The sequence below is a fragment of the Varroa destructor genome, unplaced genomic scaffold (genome assembly GCF_002443255.2).
Source record: "Varroa destructor unplaced genomic scaffold, Vdes_3.0 BEIS01000005.1, whole genome shotgun sequence".
In the NCBI taxonomy this organism is placed as follows: Eukaryota; Metazoa; Arthropoda; class Arachnida; order Mesostigmata; family Varroidae; genus Varroa; species Varroa destructor.
In genome coordinates, this window is record NW_019211458.1 from 21,066,742 (window position 1) to 21,088,589 (window position 21,848).

Consider the following 21,848-nt stretch of genomic DNA (forward strand, 5'->3'; position numbering starts at 1 on the left):
ACCTAAATAGCCGTTTATTTAATTATTTACAACCTCTGACATTGGCATTAACGAATCGAGCTAAACATATTCAACAAAGGTCGATAGCTGAACTCATCAAAAACCACCGATTCCGGTTAGCGCTTTCTCTCCTAACAGTTGTTCTCGTTTTATTTTTTTGTTTCCGGCGCCATTTGTTGTTTTTCGTGGCGATTTTAGGCGACGCTTCGATCGGCAGCGGCGACGGAACAGGCGAGGAGGACGAGGAGGACAGGAGCGGCGGCGGCAAGCGACGCCAAAAGAAAAGAGGTATCTTCCCCAAGGTGGCCACCAACATCATGCGTGCTTGGCTCTTCCAGCATCTCACCGTACGTCCTACCTCATATTAAGGCTAATTTCTCTTTCTCTCCCCCCCTCTCTCAATCTCTCATATATATATATATATGACTGAATATATGTGCATATTATTTACCTTCATTATAGTGTGCTGTTAGACTGCGCCCTATATGGCTACACGGCCGTTGTGGGAGGTAATAAATGATCTCAGCGTTTCTTAGCTATAACAGTTGCTAGACATGGTTACATCTTGGTCTTCAAGAAGTACGTCGTATGTATTATGAAGCGCAAGTCAAAATCCGTATATATTTATACCTTATTGGTTGGTGAGGTAGAAATGTGATTGATAAAAGGATATGTGAATTAGCTAAGCCAAGTAGGCCTGATTATATCTGATTGCATTTTTGTTTCGTTTTGATTTTCAGCACCCCTACCCCAGTGAGGACCAGAAGAAACAACTGGCCCAGGATACCGGCCTGACCATCCTGCAGGTCAACAACTGGTTAGTAGTCATTGTACAGAACGCATCCTAGTATCCCGTCTTATAGCACTCTCCTATTGCTTATGGACAAAGGAAAGCAGACTCGTCAAATGTTCTTATTTCACTTGCCGTATCCTGCAAAGCGAGCGACGTTCAGGAGTTCACAATGATTTTCCTTTTTTTGGAAGCTCTCTGTGTTTTATCATAGGCAAACTGCAATATACACATACGTTTATCATTGTCCTTTTCTCAGGAAAATCAAACGAGGATCTGGCATTTGTCTTTTACCTTAAGATTAGTTCGTATCTATCACTGACTACATATTAGCCTTCTGCGTAACTCTAGCATACTAGCAATAATAAATATCGTATTAGTATTATTAGTATATATCCGCTTAACCTAATTCGTTCAACGCAGTAAGGCTCCAAAGCTGGTCTAAGTACTTAGCCGTTGCCACTGTTCATGATTCAGACGATCTGAATAGCATGTGCGTTTGATAGTATTGCCAAGAAAAGAAGCTAAGCAACGATATTGTAGTCTGATAAGCTCAGAGGCGTCAATTACTGCTAAACCAATCTATACGACACCAGCTGGCCGACAACTCTGTTCTTGTCCTATCTTTTTTCTGATTTCGTTGTATTTTCGAAATACGTTTTGGATGCCGAGCGCATTCGAACGTTGCCGGTGGATGCTCCATGGTCGTCCAACGCCACCCTCATAGTCAACCCCTGACGCTAGCCGTTGATATGGAAACCAAAAAAATTGCCCTTGCATGTACACGCACCCATAAGCTTATAGCCTGGAAGTGACAATGCACAAAAAACGAACCGCTATGTTGGGCTACAAGGGAAGCGCTCCGTACGAGACGGGCGCTTACTCTTCCTCCACAGATTTTTCTCGAATCGCTCGCACTTAATGAGACCAGATGTTCATTCAGGGCTAGTTCGAGCATGCAGGTGGAGGCGGCAACAGCATTCGACTGTGGCTACTAACCTGACAAGGTAGCACTGCCAAGAGGATTTAGCTGGTAAGGCAAAGCAACGCCGAAAAGCGAAAAGCCTCTGAAGGGGAAGGGACTGAAAATGGAACTAAGCTATATACTATAGCTTGCTTTGGGGCGTAAGCTCGTAGAAAAAGCTGGGCGACATTTTTGATACACTTCGAAGATATCGGGTAGGAGTCGAAGTGGCTGGGGGTGGACTAGATGAGACAACAGCTTATTTTGACTAAACTTTCTATGTCCTATGGTTCAGCTGGTGAGCAGCGTAGTCGCAGCGTTGTTAGAAGAAGGAAGGGATCGTCGGAGCGTTTCAAGGCGCTGCAGATGTTTGGTCGAGGGCAGCGGCAAATAATGGCCGAAGCGATGGAGCCAGCAGTCATACACATCTGTGACCACTAACTCGGGAATTCAGAGGGTGGTCCAAGAAACATTACACAGAACGTCCCTTATAGAATCAGAGAATCAAGGAGAACGAGGAGATATTACAGTGTTCCGATGCGGACGCTGCTTGGTCGTCACTAGCCGCGCGATCGCTAGCCGAGATACGACAGCAACACCAGCGGATGGTTCCTGCTGGGAGGCAGTGGCTGACTTTTGACAACAGAGCGAACGTAAATGGGATAGGCGGTATATTTGTGCGGTTCTTCATGCTGTACTAGCTATTCAGACTGGTAGCGTTTTCGTTTCTACAAAAGGGCGCCACTGCCGAACTGCTTACTGGTATCCGCATACTGCGCTATGGAGGGTTGTATCTCGCACATCTACCCCCGGGAGAGGGAAACGGTGTCATTCGGACGCAGCAGTTGCTGCCCGTTGAATTCATACATTTGACAGGTTGACAACGTAATACGGGCTGGATGCAACAAGGTTACCGTTTGTCGGCCGTGTTTACGCAATTTATAGCTGCACCCAGAGAGCAGCCCCATGCTTTCCGTGAGTAGTTCATGTTGACTGCCACGATCGCTGTTGTTTTCAATATTTGACGTTCACTTGCAGTTGCCTCGTCGGTAGATTTTGCCAGACTCGAGGCACATTTGTTCGAACTACTGTCGAATGTGGGAGCTGTCAAAAGCGTTGCTATGCTTTAGAAAGCACATGCGCGCTAGAATGACGGGCTGAAATTGGACGAATAAACCCGTTACACAGCCATAACGGATCACGAACGGCTGTGCTTGATATGTCCTGTTGTTACACTCGGGATTTTCGCTCGCTCCATTCATTTTTGACTGGTGATATTTTTGTCAATACAGATCAATAAAATATATATTTATATAAATCAATTATCTTACAATGAAGTAGACTTCATTTAATGCCGTTCTCAAGATAATGGATAATGTTTACCGGTACTTAGTAGTATCCTAGCTGCTAGCCGCTGCAAACTGCGTGTCAAGTTGTGAGTTCGTTTTTCGGCCATACTCGAAGTTCGAATAGGTGCATTTTATCAACTACTCAACTACTACATTGCATCCATTTCAAAACCCATCGATGAATGGCATCGGAGTACGTGGAATGAGACCTGGGGCCATATCGAGCCTGAATCTCCATCTACTATTAGACTTTCCCCAGTGATATCCACTTACTTGGCAATAATCACATTTCAACCATTAGCATTACCGTGGATGTCACTCGGCCATTTGAGCAGGCGTATCTAGAGCCCAGGTTAGGGGCGCTCGTACCGCTATAGACCATCGTGGGACGGGGTTTAAGCAAGTGTACTCGCCCATAGATTCGTCATCTCGTTTCAGCTATACATACAAATCTTTCTACCTGTATGCTATTGTACGAAGTGGCTGCTGTAGCACTCGTGCCGCGGGCAACGGAGCTCTCTGTTTCGGCCTTTCGAGCCTGCCCTTGTTAGTGTCTCCGAGCGATTCACGGACGTCGTAGCGATGATATCACGCTGCAGCTAGACTGACATCTACACCAACAGCAGCAACTTCCAAATCAAGTTAGCAAATAACAGAGTCAACTTGAAGACGTTCTGGAGTCGCCACCCAGATTTTTCTCGGAGCTAACATACAGCAGAAAAGAATTCAAGCGACCAGTGTTGTAATATCGCTATAGTTAGACGTTTAAAGTTCATCGTCGTTATTGGTGATGCGTCAGCCTTTATTTTCCTATGCCTGCTTCTCAGTGAACTCTACGGTGGTACGCTGCATATTTCGGAGGACAGCTCGCACGGGTCATTGTGCCAATTTTACCTTGTTGCGAACAACGGGATGCGCGAATCACGAGTTCGCCCAAAGCCGAGACCGAGAAACGTACAGCCACTGCCTGTGTGGCTTTCACAATCCAACGAAATTTGAAGTGGCAGTGGCACTCGTAGCGGTGACTTTGCTATGTCGGAGCGTATTGAGCGTTGTCTACCCAGCGCAATCTCAATAGACGTGTAAGCCCGTATCAAAATAGGGTGCGTATATAGGCGCGGAATCCAATCATATCTCTTGAATACATTACGACACGGCAGCAGCGTCAGCCGCGCGCATTATACTGGCTAATGTCATTGAGTGCATACTTCAGCCTCTAGCACTGGAGTCCACTAAAGATCTTCTCGGGCTGGCTGGCTGACTGCCCCTGAGCGGTGAAGCGTTCCGTTCCTACATCGCTAGGTGCGGTGAAGACCGAGCGAAAATGGTCTCTTCGGCTTCGTTTCTTCCTATTTTTTTTTTAGAGAAGAATGAGACTATATATCGGGAGGGCGAGGGAACAGAGGATGGGATGCGAATGGAAGAAGGCTGAGTGAATGATCTAGTGAGAGTGCCTCACTAGAGAGGAGCGCGTCCTAAGAACTATAGGTAGGAGGTGCGTACAGCTGCGTAGAGCTCTGGTAGCATAGCGGACGCGTTCAAAGTCTCCAGCATTCCGCTGTGTAAGCCTGCCCCAGTGGTCGGCTACCGCCTGCCTGTGTTTACTTGTAGGATTCTGGGGTGAAAAAGAAAGCTAAAGCTTCGTGTGCGTCGGAGGGCTAAGTCGACTGTGCTTTGGATACAAGAGGTAATCGTTAGCGAGGAGCTGTGAAAGCAGTGGCGGCAAACGTATCTGAGACCAACGGTTAGTGCGGTGTAAGGATCGGACAACTTGGGAGTGACTGACTGTAAATAACCATAGCGGTAGTACTAGTAGTAACAGCGGTGGCCAGCTGGGCAACGCTGGAAGCAAAAGTCACTTCAGAGATCTCATTATAGCTGCCCTACGCCGCTAGACAGCGCTGTTGTCGTTTTGAGCTTTTCAGGTTTGAAGGGAAAGTCATCTAAAGAAGTAAAGTAGGTGCTCTTACAGGCGCCTAGAACTGGCGGACTATAGGACATCTTGCTTACGAAACTAGTGAGAAGAACAAGTAAGTACGCTACAGCGGGTGCACGAACAGTACCGCTAACGAGGTGCGAGTGAAGATCAGGTGGTAGCATTCACTGAGCAGGACGAAATCCGGTTAACAGCGCTGTTGCAGCTGTGTTTGGACATCGGGACGGAGTGTGGGCGCCTAAAATCTTGAGTCTAAACTGGTCTAAAAGAGAAAAACGATGACCAGGTCGCAAAACGAACCACTTTCTAATAAATACGTGTTAAGAGGCAGGAAGGTAGATTTGTTGCGTGTAGACGAAAAGGAACAGCCAGCCCAATGGACGCTTTCGAACATCGTTCGTATTGTATTATTGACTGAGGTTTATTTAAGAGATGGTTAATGATACCGTCCTTTGCATCTCTTGCGAAGTATAGTGAGATTTGTGCAATTATCGCGCCATGTATTAGCTTCTACAGAAAAACCGATCCCTGGATATCGATTTAATCATGCATGACGCGCGTAAGCCAGTAGTGACTTGATAAAGCCAGTTAGTTATATCTTATTCTGCTAAGCACTAACAAGATAAAGTTACGCCAATATTGGCCTTTATAGCTGTACATGTTTTACATTAGACTGGGTGGAAACGAGCTGGGCTAGATAGATTTCAATGAGTATGCCACTAAGTAAGGTTTTTGCTGGAAACAAACAATTAAGCCTCATAGCGGTTGCTTTGGTCTGCTAAGACGCATTACTTTAACTCCTGTAGCCGGCCATCTCATCTCATCTCTGTCCTTACTTCAATAAGAACCGGCGGTATTATGAGTCATTTCATAGTAGCTGAAGAACATGCCTTATCAGGGTGTAAATAAACTGGAAGATTTTTGGCAAGCAAAAGGCATTAGAATCGAAAAAGTCACTATAGATCTTAGAGGTAGCCAACTGATGCTCTTACCCGACGGGAATTACGCTGAAAATACACGATTAAGTAACAGCGAATAGGTGAGTTTCATTATGACTGTTTCAAGATGTAGTTTTGAAACCGGCTGGCCGAACAGCGTAATCGTAGCGGGGAGCCAGGTTTCCCAGTGAATCTGAATGTGCTCGCATAACTTCGCTAGGAAATAACAGGCTTTAGGGTGTGAGCTCACAAGTGTTGATGTTTCGCTTGATGTCTTTACAGCGTATGCGCTCCTTATGGAACTGTGTAAACAATGCACGCCAAGCTAACTCAACATATCGTTACAAAGAGAGGAAAAGTTATGTTGAAACCATCTATAGAATTGATATGGTCGCGCTCATCGTAGCACAGAGATAAACATGCGTTGGGCTGTCCAGTAAATTTTTCAGATATTTACTAGATCCAACCTGCACAGATTCGCGTGCACGATCTTCGTAGGGCCGAATCCTTTAATATATTATAGAATTTGAACTACCGTCGTTCGATATCCCATGTTTACGACCACAGCCTTATTGTACAACTCGGCTTCATTTGATCGAACAGCTCTAAAATGGAGCTGACTCATTACCCCCGACATTTATGCTTCGACCCACTACTGTAATGTAACCGGGTAAGCCTTTTCCTGCCTCCTTATCCAGACCTACTTACCAATGAATCGGTGTGTGCCATCCGCCATAACACAAACCAAAGCCAAGCATAGCGTCGACATTGTCTTCTGCCTAATGACTTTTCCCTGTACGTGTCGCTGTATCACGACACAGTAGCTTCTTGTCATAACAGCCGTCTTGGTTTACTGACTATCTGATTTGGTTGTTTTCCTCCCCATGCCGTTGGCAGGATCATTGACTTGGAAGCTTGTGAATGTTAGTGGATGTTTCGTACTTCTTTACTCGTCAAAGCTGCACTGCTGGGTTTGTGGGACGCTCGCGCGAACTAGTGCATCGGGGTCTTTCCATCTCGTTCCTCGTTTCTTCGTTTGGTTCGCTGCATTATAACTTCTTCTTCTCTACATACTAAAGGCATGGGACTAATGCTCACCTCCGGGGGTGGTCTTTCGGGTCGCCATTACGGTACTGCTAGTGGATAAAAGGGTGCATTAAGTTAAATAGAAGTGACACCTCTTCCGCAGTAGGGGCAGCACCAGTAGCAAGACGGGGTGCAGCACAATAGTTACGTAGTTTTATGCGAACGGTATAAATATTTGAAGTATCTAAGCGAGACTTGTGCTTCCTAACGACAGTCCCTGTGCTCGCTTGTGGGCAGTACCTCCGTTAGTACTGCCTGGACATCTAACAGCCTAGGCCGTGCCCACAGCAGCATCCGCCATATTGGCAGCTTATCCAGTTGTTCGACAGCTGTGTAATGTGTGGGGCAAAAACAGGGTGGCTGCACAACTGCCAAAGAATTTCACTAATGAATGACAGAGATAGAGAAAAAGAAGATACGTCACATAGAAAAGGAGGACGATTAGAAAAGAGGTTGGACAGTGAGCACAGAGCCATGAACGGTGAAGTTACTTGCTAGGTATTTGCCTCATTATAAACAAGATCCGTCGCTGGCGTGACGGTAGGCAGGAACCTGGTTTTCAGCTGGAAAAGACAGTATTTGTGGATTTGTGCCCTGGATCTCCGCACACACATGTTGTATATGCGACCAGACGCGTAAATAAACTACACAAGATTACACAAACGTTTCGTTTCCTGTATAGGACCTTCAGACGCTATTTAGTGTGTTCGAATTTTGAATTCGACCGCAGCTACACCAAAATTAGAATAACTGTCAACGGATTCATCCCAATCTAAATATGGCACAGTTTATTTTTCAAGTTGTTTTTCCAGCAGTCAATAGACAACAATCTACGTAGATGATTTCGTCGGTGTAGCTACGCTAGCAAATGCAATGCACATTACTCTATTTAATCCAACAATTGATCCTTTGCTCGAATAACGGATTACGGGACATTGTGAGAGCGACTATGGGTCGCGGCTATCGCGTTGCAAGCCGCGTAAAGTCAAAGAGAAGGGTGACTCGGGTTTTTTGTTGGCAAGGTAGATATAGCTTTATTGTGTGACGGCTTCGTGTGCGCGGTATACTTCAGTCTAAACATAGATTCGCCTGCGCGAGCATATCAGGAGTCGATCGTGGGCGACGTAGGTGTTTTGGTATTTAGTTGCAAATCCGGCCTATAAATCTCCTTGCTGTTGGCCAGTTTTGGTCGGTGTGACAATGAAATAGCAGAGCAAAGTGCGTCTGTAGTAGGTTACAGTATACAGAGACAGAAAGGCAAGGGCAGGATCGATCGATCGCTCGGTAGGTCCCTCACTGCCTGCTGGCCTGCCTAGCTGTCCGTTGGTGACCAGAGGAGCGCGACGCCTCCCATGGGAGCCATATATAAGGATCAAGGAAGCCCAACGAGACAACCAGTATTCCCGGTGCCCACTTGCTTTCATTCGGCGTTACCCAAGTAATGCGGTTCGAGTAGTTCTTTCTGTCCTAGCGGCCGGCCCAACCGGTGTCAGGCACGACTACTCGGCGTTAGATTCACGCACACTCACTGATAGACATTTACGCAAAGTCATATAGCGACAGCAAACGCCAGCTTCTTTCCTTCATCGGATCAGAGATCACATGATAGAACGAGCACAATATCGAAGTAACCCACACTTCAATCACTTTACAGTAAGTAAAGGGCACATAAATGCATGCAGAGTCAATGTGCATGGCTGTAATAGTTAGTCTGATTCTAGGGAGCCACTCAAATTACTTGGTAAAGGTATCTGAGTTTAGCCAATTTGCCTACGGGGGTGATTTGAAACTTAAGTGAAAATAAAAAAGGCGATGCCGTTGAGGGAATAGTATTACGGAGGTAGAAGAAGGAGCTTTAGTAATGTATCCCGGTCCAATGAAGCCACCAACAGTGTTCTCACTTACCAATACGTTGGCTGTCGCGAGCCCCAAAAGTGAAGTAGAGAAAGCGGTAATGTTACCGACACAAAGTTGCTTATGACGGAAGGGGACGAGGTCTACAACCGACGACGGAGTGAAGCGAACGCTTCCGAAAATATAGATGTAGATATAGCTGCGCATCCTGAATAGAGAGAAATAGAAAGAGAGGTTCTATTGCAGTACTTCGATGTTTTTTTTGCCAGCTAGGATATCGCTTCACCTCTGCCACTCTCACCATAACCAACAATGTTGGCGCCGCTAAAGGTGGAGACAATTTTTTTCGAACTAATACTAAAAAGGAAGTCTCTTCTTTTTTCTCGAGTTCAAAGCCCTCGTCTGCAGACACTACGTCAAACAGTGCAGTGAATATGCATGTTTATACAAGTCATCGGGTAAGAAGTTCGATTAAGCATTACATTGGTATGTAAACCTATACTATCGGACGCTCAATTGTGTCTTTGGTAATACCTATAGGATGAATGATATGTCTCAAATCCATAGATATCTGTTGGGTCGTCGCTAGCCATTAGTGCACCTATCTATTCTGACCTAACATCATAATAGGTCACTTGTACCAGGTAATATCCTGCATACGTACTATTTGTCGTATTGGTCTGCATCTGTAAACTTCTCCCACTCATATGCACTTACGATAGCCACATTTGTCCTATCCCAAACTGAACAAATATCATACAAATTCGTTTTCAGCTAGCATAACCCTGGCACTTTGTTGACAGTTTTCCTTGCGCTTCAACGTTTACTAGATGCGCCATGCCCTGCCACCACGTCAACGAAATCTATTTACATTCGATCCTTTTCTACTTGCCCTTCGCTGATTTCTGCCTAAAATGATATCGTGATATCTGTACACATTTGTACGTGGATATGTGTATACACAAATATTTTCTGTGTTCCCAGTAAGCGTAGTCTAATGTTTTATGACTCCTTAGCTATTACAGGTCTCTTCGCTGTCAGGTATGATATCACATAGCATTCAAAGTGTCCTTTAGCTGTTGCTGAGGCGGCCGCCACCATCGCCGCCTCGATTGTCGCTATAGTTCAGCGTACTCGTTTTCTCGTAGATCTCTCTTTGCTGCTTCGGGTCGTTGTTTCGATTCCACCTATAGTGAAATACAGACTTCAATTGTTGTTGTCCTATGACTATGGCTACTGATAGGTCTGTTGCAGTTTCTACGGAGACACTCTACGTTAGGCCGGTGGTGTGAAGGACCACCGAACGGCAAATAGTCACCGAACAAAGCCTGGTTGACACGTTGTACGACGGACGCTATGCCAGGAAGAAGCTGGCCAGAAGCGGCCCACCATGTAATCCGCGCCTGCCATAGACCGAAATACGGGCTGGCGAGCAAACTGCGGAAGCCAGCAGAGATGGCCGCGCTTTACGAGCTGTTGTTTTTTTTGTCGTATTGTCTTTGTTTTATGACAAGCACATTCGTTACGGGAAAGTGCGATAGCAATTGGCCGATAGGCAACGAGAATCAAGACACGCTTCGGTTCTACCGACCACCGGGTCTTCAACAACCTAGCTAGTAGAGACGATGCTTTCGCGCGCTAACAAGGTGCTCTACAGCTAGCGGTGGCCAAACACTTTCTTATAAACAGCGCAACGACAGAGAGTAACTAAAAGCGATGCGTAAACACTTGGGATGAAGCGAGAGAGAGAGAGAGAGAGAGAGAGAGCAAGGGAAACAGAGCAGATGAGGGAAAAAGCAAGTTTATTTACTCTTAATTGAGCTCGGCTTCTTTTTATTTAACGACTGACTGGCTGGCTGTAGTGGGTCGCTCTGATAATATACAGAACGGTGGGCTAACTCGAAGGCGAATGAGAATGTCGTTAAGAAGTGACCATCATGTGCAGTATAGGCTAGTGTTCGGCCGCAGACATGCTTGTCAAAAGGTCATGGGAACAATTAATTCATTTAGATAGTCTGACATCGCAGAAGTTACCGCATGCTCATGCAATATGCGGGTTGAGTCATGAAGTCACAGAGTGCAAATAGGGGGTGCGAAATGGGGGCGCACATAAGAGTCTGCCTGTTTCATACTTAGTGGAAAGAATTACGCAAATAGACCTGTTCACCTATATCGATAAATATATTATTGCCTATGTTATAGCCACCGAGGCTTTACAGAACCATTAGAATTTTTTTTTTTTTGGGGGGGGGGGGGTGCTTGGCTGATTTAGTCGGATTACAGGAGGGACCCCGCATTTTCTCCGTGGGGTGATCACAAGAAACGTGATATCGTTGCCGAGCTTTCAGCGAGTTGTTAATGGACAATCGGCCAAACTGTTTCGTAAGACCAATAATGCCTGTAGCCGAACACGAATATATCTATTAATTACTGAATGAATTGGTGGCCCGTTTCTTTTATGAAAGATTACTACCAGGTTGATTGATTATCCCTTCGTCATCAGTTCTTTGTACCTTAATGTATGCCGCGCACTTCAGTGTATGGACGCTTGGCTGTGTTTATTGATGTGTGGAACCCGGGCCGCTATGCAGTCAGAAGCTTCGTCCAGGCTTTCGAGCTGCAAAGCCGCTTAGATTCGTTAGGCTGCAGTGGACGTTGACTCAAAGGGATCTGTCCAATTACAGCGCCCCTACACTTTGAAGAGTCACAGCCCCTTGCGATCGCCTAGGAACAAGTCAAATGAAATCCCGCGCTAGTTCGTGCTCTGTCAAAAATTTTTATCTGCTAGTAGCAAAGGTAGACGTAAGGAGACGCGTACGCTCCGCATTATGCCACCCTCGTTTATGCTGTTCATCACCGTCCTCATCCCTGGTGACGCGAGTATATTATCTTTTTCGTACATATATATACACGAGTAGAATTACACGTGCTCTGACCTAGTAACTTAGCGGACTACCATAAGTTCCGTCATTGTTCACGTACGTATCATAAATGACGCAGCATTTCCTTAATATTTATCTGGTATCGGTCTGTCTATCTCTCTCTCTCTCTCTATAGGTTCATCAACGCGAGGCGGCGCATTGTGCAGCCGATGATCGACCAGTCGAACCGCGCCGGCATCCAGGAGGGAGGAGTGGGCGTCGGAGTGGCCGTAGGCGGTGTGGGCAGCATGGGTATGCCAGGAATGCCGCCCGGAGCCGCTTATCCGCCTTCGGCACACACGATGTCGCAGCTACGCTCTCCCGTCCACTCTCACCAGATGCTCCTGCCCGGACACCCGCACCCGGCGGCTACAGCCGCCACCGCCGCAGCCATGATGATGGGCCATCATCCGGGTCTGGCCGGCGGTGCGCCCTCGCCCTACGACGCAGCCTCCGCCCAGCACATCATGGACATCCACGCCAACTAGGCTTCGACGCCACCGACGCACGACCACCAGCAACAACAGCAGCATCACGAGCATGACCAACGGCAACCGCGTCAACAGTTACATTACGCCGCCGTCGCCGCCGCTAGCACGCCACTCAAGCAGGAGGCCGACTGAAGGACCGTCAACATCGAAAAGGAATTGAGGGTGACGTTGAAATCTCAATTCAATGGGAGGATCCGCGTCGCACAAGGTCCAATGGTCAACAAGTAACTATTAGTGCCATGCGAGCGGTGGTCATGTACTAACGTGGTTGTACGCATCTAACAATAATACTAACAGCGACAACAACGACGAGAAGAGCAACTGTAAAACAGAGAACAACAATAGCAGGTGATAACGATACAGGTGTACCTCAACAGCATCAGCAAGACAGGAACGGGCGACCGGTGAACGACCGGTCAGTTCTGACCAGTAGGTCGTCCGAGGCGACCTTAGAACGAAAACGTTGGCAAACATGTCTGGCGCAGTGCATATGCAGTTGTGTGGTTTTTTCGTTCATGACGTAGAGATGGTACGTAAGGTTACAAGAAGTGACGCTGTGGCATAAAAACAACAAGCTTGCGACTGGCCAAATGTGCTTCGTCCAAACATGACAAGACGAGGACGTCCTGGCACCGTCATAACGGAACCGAAATAACCTGGCTTCCAGTATATAGCAACGAAACAAGCGGAGCGTACGATAAAATGCATACGAACAGTCACACGGCGACAGAGAACGTACAACTGAAAGAAAAAGCAGAACGTTAACAGAGAGCTTTTTACCGACGTGTGTACGGAGCGGGTCGCGAGCGAAGATCGATTCCTCCGATTGATTATACTGCACTAGTTAAGTGTTGCCTCATCTTATAAAAAGGACAATGAAATTAAAGGGGCACCAAACAATGTTGAAGCTGATTTAGAACGAAGGTATATTGGAAAAGGGACCTCGTGGCGGAATCGAATTAAAAAGCAAAGAGAAGCAAACGTGCGAAAATTCGGCTGTTGGCTGACAATTTTGCAATGGCAGAGAATTATGGGCGAAAACAATTATATAGTCTACAATATAGCACTAAATAGAAGAGGGATAAAAGACATCTGAACTGCGGATCATCAAGAAATCACCGACACCCAGGCGCTCTTTGTTCATCGATGCCGACCACAGCGATAGCGGGACGACAGTAAAATGGGTAACACGTGAAATCAACTGGCATTGTCAAACACGTTGATACGGCTGAAAGGCGAGCGAAATGGCGGGAAATTCGAACGAACAACGAAGACTTGACAAACGCGTATGGCGCCAAACAGTGCGAGGACAGCTGTGCCGGAATCCGTCGCCAAGACGAGAAAACATCTTCAAGAAGGGGTTGTGGTGAAGACCGACTGGTCAGCTCTGGCTGGGAACGAGCTTAGTTAGGTAGTCACTTTCACACTACGAGAAGGAGATCATCCAATGGTGAAAACGAAGAAAATCAGATATGATGAGACGAACGAGCAGAGGCCAAAGGCATCACTTTCATTGAAACCTCATATTCACATCATACCTGTCGTCGTACAGGATCGAGCGAACGAGATGGTTCAATGATGATAGTGGTTCGCCGGTGGAGCCACGGGAAAGACATCCTTTTTTCCGCCGGGGACTGATCTGAATTGTCGATATAGCAACAGCATCAACAACATCAGTACCAGCTATCAAACACAAATGAACAATAATTGTTTTTGTTAACAACAACAACAGCAGCAGCAACAATAGTTATAATCGTACTTCGTTAGAAGGTCTAGCAGACAACCAGGGGTTAATACTAAAAAGGAAGTTATGCTACAACATCTAAATAATGTGTACTGGCAAATAGTTTCATAACATTCCCATGCGGCACAGGAAAACTAAGGTAGAATTACTGACGCATAAGTCGACTTCCACCGAATCGACTAGCTCCTGTTGTGGATGAACTTCGACATCTATTTACGTTCGTAGAAACAACAATACCAACAAACACATAATGAATCAGTGACAGCAAGATACATTTCCGTGTTTCGGCCGAAGTTTCGGACCTCGCCAAGGCGGTCATTCATCCACGTCGTCTACCAACGTGGAGAATACGTTCCAGAAAGAAATTCTCATATGTTGTCGTCAACGAACTAAACCGTTAGCGAGAATGGAGAGCAAATTGAGCGCCAGCATGCGTATCAATGAAAATGTCCGTGAAGAAGAACGTATGTGAAACGTATCTATTTGTGGATGAGTGCGTATGCGCTGAGTACCTCTCATATCCCCCAATAAACACATACACACACAAAGTGGAAACCAAGCACTATAATTGCCTCTATACTGAATCTAGGGGTGATTTTAGTGAGTGTAGTGGACGTGTTTACCGTGGCTAGTAGATGCTTGGTAAGAAAAAAATATATCATTGTAGACCCCTCATAACCCTGCCCCATTCTCTACACGAAGGTTGATATACGGCCAGGTGGTGATCATACAGAATTAAAAGGGTTTGATGACCGCCCCCGCGTATCGACCGCAGTACACCCACGACACACCTAAGGGAGCGTGAATGTTGTCAGCAACATGAAAGAGAGTGGACTAATCCTAAAAAGCTAATTAACAGACAAAAACTGAAAGCAACAAGAAGGAATTACCAATTACACTATAAAAATAATTATATAATTACAATGGAGACGATCGAGATTTTTTGTTGGTCTAAATGCACGTTTGTGTACGTTTGTGTTGTTGTGGCCAACTCCGCCAAGGGGCGTACGTGACGCGAACCCGCGAACCACGAGCCATGGAGTGCAATACTGCGACTGATGATGATAATATTATTAATATGGATGAATACAGAGCAGATATATAGAAACTGAGGATGGAGAAAACGGATACACATACATTATATAAATATTATATATATGTAACGACAGAAAGAAAATACGAGGAATAGGCACGTCAAGCAAAATACACAAGAATTTAATAATTATTATTATTATAATAGCGACACACTGATGATAAACATCAATAATTATGATGATGATCAGTTAACTGCGAAGATGATCATAATGATGAGAGAAAGCGAGAGAGAAAGAGAAATGCGATACAAAACGATAATGAGTGAGTCTCAGGTGTCATTTTTTGCACTGCAAAATAGAAATGGACCAAGTTTGAAACAAAAACTTGCGTCCGATCTCCATAGCGGTCTTCGACCAGCCCGGCACCTCGGGCTCCTACTAATAAATACCAAGATAACTGGGACACAGCGGGCAGAAAGATAAACCTTTAATTGCCGTTCGCTGCTAAACCCACATCGCGGAAGAATCCTGGTGAGTGTTTAAGTGAACACAAGCCGAGCTGGTCAACTACGGGCGGGCCGCTTCTAGTTCCCTTCCCTCCATATACGTACATGGATTCGTTCTACGGCGGAACGCGATCTGACCGAATATCGTATAGAGGACCTACACGTATATATATATATATATATATATATATATAGCTATTGTTACATGATTGGGCTGCTATGCTAACCAATAGCAACGAGATTAACTATAATAGAACTCGGTTCACATCTAGCCTTCGCCTAACACAAAACGCTTACTTATATGTAAACAAACTACAATACCTGGAAATTAACATCTCCTTACATACATATGTAAGCGAAGTACACGTAATTTCATCCTATAAGGAGGCCCGAACGCTGAAGCTAAATAGATTGATTGTCGTTGACGGGCTCTCAAAAATACGGTTCATTCAAAAAGTAGCTAAAGAGATATATACATCCAACAAACGTACATATACTATTCGTTCGAATTCATCATTCAAATTTCCCGCCAAATCTCTACCCGATGGCAGCAGAGTACCCTGGAAAGCAAGCAGCCCAAATTTCTGCTAGGGACAGAAGCAAAACTTGAAATAGGCTATGTATATTTGTGTGTACCATAATAGTTAAAGCAGAGATACGATAATGATTATAATACTAATAATGGTAGAACTTATGATAATACGAGGTAAAGGCAAAAACGCTTCGAGCCGAGATGCCTGAATAATGATATGAAAATAATTCTAGTAATAATAAAAGCAGAAAAATGAGACCGAGCTTGCAAAAAGTAACAAAGAATAGTGGACGGATACTGGCGATAACAGGTAACGGACAGATGGTGGAAATTAGGAAGAAAATAAACAGGATCCCAATATTGATGTTGAAAAATGACAAACCAATTCTACACTAAGAACGAGAGTAACTTACTATTATTACTGATCATCGCTCCGTTCTACAACGCAGTAGTCAAATCGCCTAACTTCAAAGGGTCGACTCAACGAAAAAGCAAATGGCTGAATGTTAAAATGAGGTGCGTTTGAACAAGAAGGAAAACAGGGGTTGACGGGGGTAAAGAAATACGGAATGGAAAAGGTTTCGACATAGTAGAGCAGCGATCGCGCAAAAAAACACAGAAATGAAACTGGGCGAAAATAACGGAAGGTCAATAAGAGATGAAAGAAGTGGTGGTGAAAATAGAACACAACAGCAGGGAGAGAAAAACAAGAGGCAGAGAGTGAGAGAGAAATAGGGATGCTATGATAAATATGGGGTTACCATTGTACATTTTTGAGTATGCTGTAACAAACTATAATATGAGATAATAAATTATTATAAATCAATTAATAGTGTCATCTTTACTAGTGCTAATCATGTAAGAAGTAATTAGTAATTAATATTTCAAATTAATAATAATAATATAACAGAAATATGTGAGGTTCATTTAAGAGGTTTCAAAAGTTGTCGCTAACTGAGTTAGAAGTAACGACATCATATAATTCCACGATATGGTAGGTTATACTATTTGCTGCTGCATATGTAGGTTGGATTCTGGTAAGGTTCTGAAAGCAGAGAAATACGCAAGAAAAATACAATGAAATCAATGTAGGGCATGTGTAATGACTTTGGAGTGATTTTCTGTCCAAATATTTTTCCACTTACTACGGTGAAAAGTTGTGAATCAATATCAGTGATTTTGTCCTTATAGGATTCGATGATGTTTTTTTAATCTCATGTTTCAGGCATTCCGTGTCGTATCCTCTGTGCTGCTATCGCTATTAGGCATTCTGTCAAACAGCTGGCTGGCTGGCTCCGAGTCCCGTGTTGTTTCCTGGGTTTTTTTCAAAAAAGAGTGATGCGTCCATATCCTGTAAAGATCCATAAGTCACTTAAAAAACGGACTTGACCCTACCCACCCTCCATTAATGGGCGGCTGGTAGGTTTGGTCCCATCAAAATGTAGACCTGTAAGAAAGGGTGGGTACTACCTTGCATAAAATAGCTCTAACGAAGTTTTTAGTAATGGGCTCTGCGGCCTGCCTATTGATGTTGCTTAAACTAGTGCCGTATTCACCCCTTTTTAGGTATGCGACCCAAATGATTGATATCAACGTGATGCCCAATTACGTGGGCTTACATAACCTAGAAATCGTCTGTTGATTGGAAACGTATCCGATTTTGTCGAGAGAATTTCATCCTTCATTATTGCTTTCATCGTTCAATAAATATTCAATTTTATGTTGGAGACGTAAGTGGTGGAAGGCGGGTAGGACCTGGCGGCGACTATTGTTCTATACAGCAAGGTCATCTGTATGCATTGTGACGTTTACTAGCGATGCTTACATTTTCTGCGCTGCAGAAGCTTGAAAATGAACGAGCGATAAAAATGAGAACTGACGTTTTAATCATGGACGAAACCATAATAGTTTGTAAGATAGTTCACGTTCTGGCATTGTAGTGTTGATCTGTAGTAGAATTTTTAGCATATTCAGAATGCTTACACTAATGGAACTCTCAGACACGCCAGTCTTTCGAGTGTTCTTATTCTAAAGACAGTCTGGAAATTAACAACGCCCATACCTTTCTTTGCAGAAGTTTTTTCGAGGTCTTCTAGGAATACTGAGCATGCCACCATAGTTAAGGCATGAATTCAAGCGTCACACAGGAAGGCTTGCTAAAAACTTGTTCACAGCTCTTTTTCCCTCCCGCCATCACTTTGGGTTAATCAGGTTTATTCTTTGACCTGAACCGAGAGAAATGGAAGGAACACTGTACTTGATTTTTCTTTTTAATTCACGCAATCAGAGAGAATTTATGAGATTGGCCAGGAGTTTAGGCCCTCGGCAACAGTTTAAATGACATGATTGTTCCAGTCGTGCCGTTATGTAAGTAAGCATGACTGGCCGAAAAAGCCAGCCGCTCAAAGCAATGCTTAGCGGTGATACCAAAGGGAAAACATTTACTAGCCTTATTTGATTGAGATATTTTAATGGGGTGCACATTCGCATGGACTTCACCAAGCCATCATAATGGTATAGGAAGTCGGCGTTGTCCTAGATTACTAACACTGGCTGTCTTTAGGAGCATGATGATGAGTCGCAATTTAGTTAGTAGAAATAGTCATTTGAGTTATTCTTGGGTAAACACTCCCCCTCTAAGTTACTAAGTATGGCCAAATAAGGTGGAATAGTGTATACTAATTAGTGCATCGATAGGAACATTACTTCAGCTCATCTAATGGCAACAAAAAAAACGTCGGAATCGACCCGTCCCACTTATAAACAACACTGAGAATTAGAAAAGTTCTCGTTTTCATAAAGTAATGCCCAATAATGACTTGATACGTCGCAATAGCGATAATGCTTTGCATTCTGCTTGCTTTAAATCATAGGCACTGCTTAAGCCTATTTTACCTAGGAGACGACAGTAGCATTAGGGAATAAATTCAAGTGTATTGGACTAAATGGGGACTGAGGTATACGCCTCTTTGTAATGACAAAGCTCTTAATCGCAGTACGGTACACCTGAACAGAAATCTGAACTAAGTGCCCACCCTCGTGTTCAACACAGGTAACCTTCAAATTTGCGCGAGGTGTTCGAACTTTTTATTGGTCGATACTGGGTAAAATGATAGGAAATGTTGGAGAAACAGGAGAACCCCATTCCGCTTATGACGGCAAATTTGTTACTTGTTTTTTAGCTGCCTAAACGTGCTCCTTAACAAAAAAATGTTTTTTTTTTTCACATCGTACATGGCTGACGAGGCTCAAATAGACATTTTTCCTTCGACCACTTTATATAATCTTACGAACGTATGTATTATCTATGTGTTTATTAAAATTAGTTAAAAAATTCGAGTCGCGGGCACTCGTTTATGTACTCCAATGCAGCTAGCTTTTGTGATATTGTAGCAGTTTATATGAGACACACTTATATGCTCAAGGAAAGGGGGACAAAAGTTTTTCGAACTTTATATAATACAATTTTTATGTCTATCACTATTCAGCAACCTAAATGGAAATTAACCATTTGTCCATTAACATCGTTGCCCCTTCTGTGGCTGCCCTATTACCACAGTAACAAATCAGTGCAAACACAAAATATATAAAACTACCTTTTAGGTCCAGCGCGTTCTTTATCTTTGATGACATCTGTACGTATCCAGCCGTTAACTACTTAAGCACACTGGTGGTTTAGACCAAAAACTACTTGCGCGCGTATTCCACGAAGAGTTCCCTATGTATATACATGCATAATTAAATAACATTTCAGGTTCATACCCTTTAAAAAGGTTAGGAAATTTTGTCGCCAGACATATAGTTAAGGTTCCTATTTGCCGACACCAAATGCGTGTGGGATATCAGCATGTGCCTTTAAGCCTGACATATGTTTCGATCGCCAATGATCCTGATTAGTATTTTGCGAATTGGCCTATGCGTAGGCATCGTTCCTTTTGTCAGGGCAATTAACTGGGTAAGTTGCAGTTTGATATCTGTCGTTTAAAGACAGCCTACCAAACCAACAAATGTTATATATTATTATCATTGTTCATGTTCATAGAAATATCTGTGCAACAAACCAATATTTATTCTATAAAAAAAGCAGAATACACGTAAGCCAATGGGCAAGCTATTAGAGAAAAATAAAGTAATCGGGGGCTACTACAGATGGAAGTGAACGTAATGGACTATTGTGTCTGACACAGGGCACAAAACTAATTTTACCGTAGCCTAGCTTTCTGCCGGCTTTTAGATAGATCGTAAATTTTGCTATTATTTAAAGCTATGTAGTTTCTAAACAGTCTGGAGCAAAGACGGTTAAGCTTTGGGTCGCCCCTGTTTTATATACGCCTACGTATATATGTGTTTTGCCTGAATTTCAGCACTCCGTAGTAGAGTGTTACGTTGGAGTTGTTATGCAATATCCGTATAGCGTCTGTCTGTATGTTACTGTCATGAAGCTTTTCTTCAATCGATTGCTTTAGCCAAGTCTCCGTAAAATCAGGATACAAGATAAATCTTGATGTACACTTTTATAGAACTTAGAATATAGCGGCGAGTTAGGGACTTATAAAAGAACTAAAATAAATATGCGCTCTGTTAACTTCTATGTACAGAGTAACTTATTCTTTCCTATGCATGCTGCTATCGTGAGTTTACGCGCTTTGTAATTTCATATTGAAAAATAATGTACGTTGTCCTTTTTCGGACGGCTCTTTATTTCGCATGAGGCAAACATCATTTGTGCGGCTTTGTGCTTCCTGTGATCATAGTGACGACAGTCGAACAATATAAACAACATGGAAATATAATGGTTTAGCGTGTGCCTAGAATTTTTGTTCCGTCGTGGCAAGAAGATTTACGAGAACGAAAATAGCTTGGGTAGAGCTCACTCAGCAGTTTCCCTTCTTTGGCCTAGCAAAAACACCTTTGGCCTAGTAAGGACACTGATCAGTCAAATGCCCTTTCGTGGATGCAAATGCTGTTCTTGATGGTATATGCACAAGTCAGACTATAAGAAATATCGGAATATCTCTTAATTTTACTTTAGCTAATCTAAGTGAAGGCATGTAAGTTGGCTTATAACTTATAACTTTTTGCTTTTTGGCATTGATTGTTGCGAATAACTCTGCTCGGGCTTTTGTTAATTTTTCACACGCTTTTTGCTGTGCTGATTAGTGGTAAATGTCCATACATCTATGTATGTTACCCAGGGCCTGAAACCTACTTATCAGACTCTTTTGTGCGACTTGCCTGAGCGACAGCAAATGGGTAATACTTTGAGTACTGCTTTTGTCATCTTTGAAGAAGTTCTCTCATTGAGGACCACTGAAGCGCTATTGTTCTTTTAATAAAATATTACACTTTGAAAGGTAATAAAGCGTTTATCGATTATGAAGTGAATAAGTAAACAACTTCTTTTAAATATTTCTAACCCCTTTTTTAATTATATCGGAAGTAACTGCTGCAAGTTTAACAAAACTGCTGAGGTACACAAGAAGTTAGTTAAGCAACATACAACTTTAAGAAGCCACACCAAGGGTCCTTAATAAAGCTTCGTAAACGAACAATTCACCATTCATTCATCTGCCAGCCTTAATTTAAATTTTTACAAAAATGGTATCTTTTCCATTTTGATCGTTGATATAATTTGTCAACATATGCGATTATTTTATAATTTTTTAGTGCTAAAGACGATACTGGCGCCTTATGGCATAATTG

At 43.7% G+C, this 21,848-nt stretch overlaps 2 protein-coding genes across 16 annotated transcripts in view; one reads left to right on the forward strand and one right to left on the reverse strand.

Moving 5' to 3' along the window:
- The window catches only part of LOC111251811 (transmembrane emp24 domain-containing protein 7-like), a 154,496-nt gene that overhangs the window by 106,447 nt on the left and 26,201 nt on the right, over positions 1-21,848 (reverse strand). For 5 of the 10 annotated variants that reach the window (XR_015328870.1, XR_015328869.1, XM_086990743.1 and 2 more), the window contains exon 2: positions 8,969-9,125. The exons of 3 other annotated variants lie outside the window; for them this stretch is intronic. Coding sequence is in view for 4 of the 7 variants with exons in the window: in XM_086990743.1 (XP_086846869.1) it covers positions 8,969-9,125 (157 nt within the window). In the remaining 3 variants the exon portion in view is untranslated. Of the gene's footprint in view, positions 1-8,968; positions 9,126-15,259; positions 17,191-17,290; positions 17,432-21,848 lie in introns of those variants that run through there. 2 more of the 10 variants (XM_086990744.1, XR_015328871.1) reach the window with 2 other exon arrangements.
- The window catches only part of LOC111251810 (homeobox protein Meis1-like), a 110,542-nt gene that overhangs the window by 85,825 nt on the left and 2,869 nt on the right, over positions 1-21,848 (forward strand). For 3 of the 6 annotated variants that reach the window (XM_022808840.2, XM_022808841.2, XM_022808839.2), the window contains 3 exons: positions 199-347; positions 741-817; positions 11,975-16,971. In XM_022808840.2, the coding sequence (XP_022664575.1) occupies positions 199-347; positions 741-817; positions 11,975-12,326 (578 nt within the window). In that variant the 3' untranslated portion in view covers positions 12,327-16,971. Of the gene's footprint in view, positions 1-198; positions 348-740; positions 818-11,974; positions 16,972-17,370; positions 17,605-21,848 lie in introns of those variants that run through there. The other 3 variants (XR_015328867.1, XR_015328868.1, XM_086990730.1) reach the window with 2 other exon arrangements.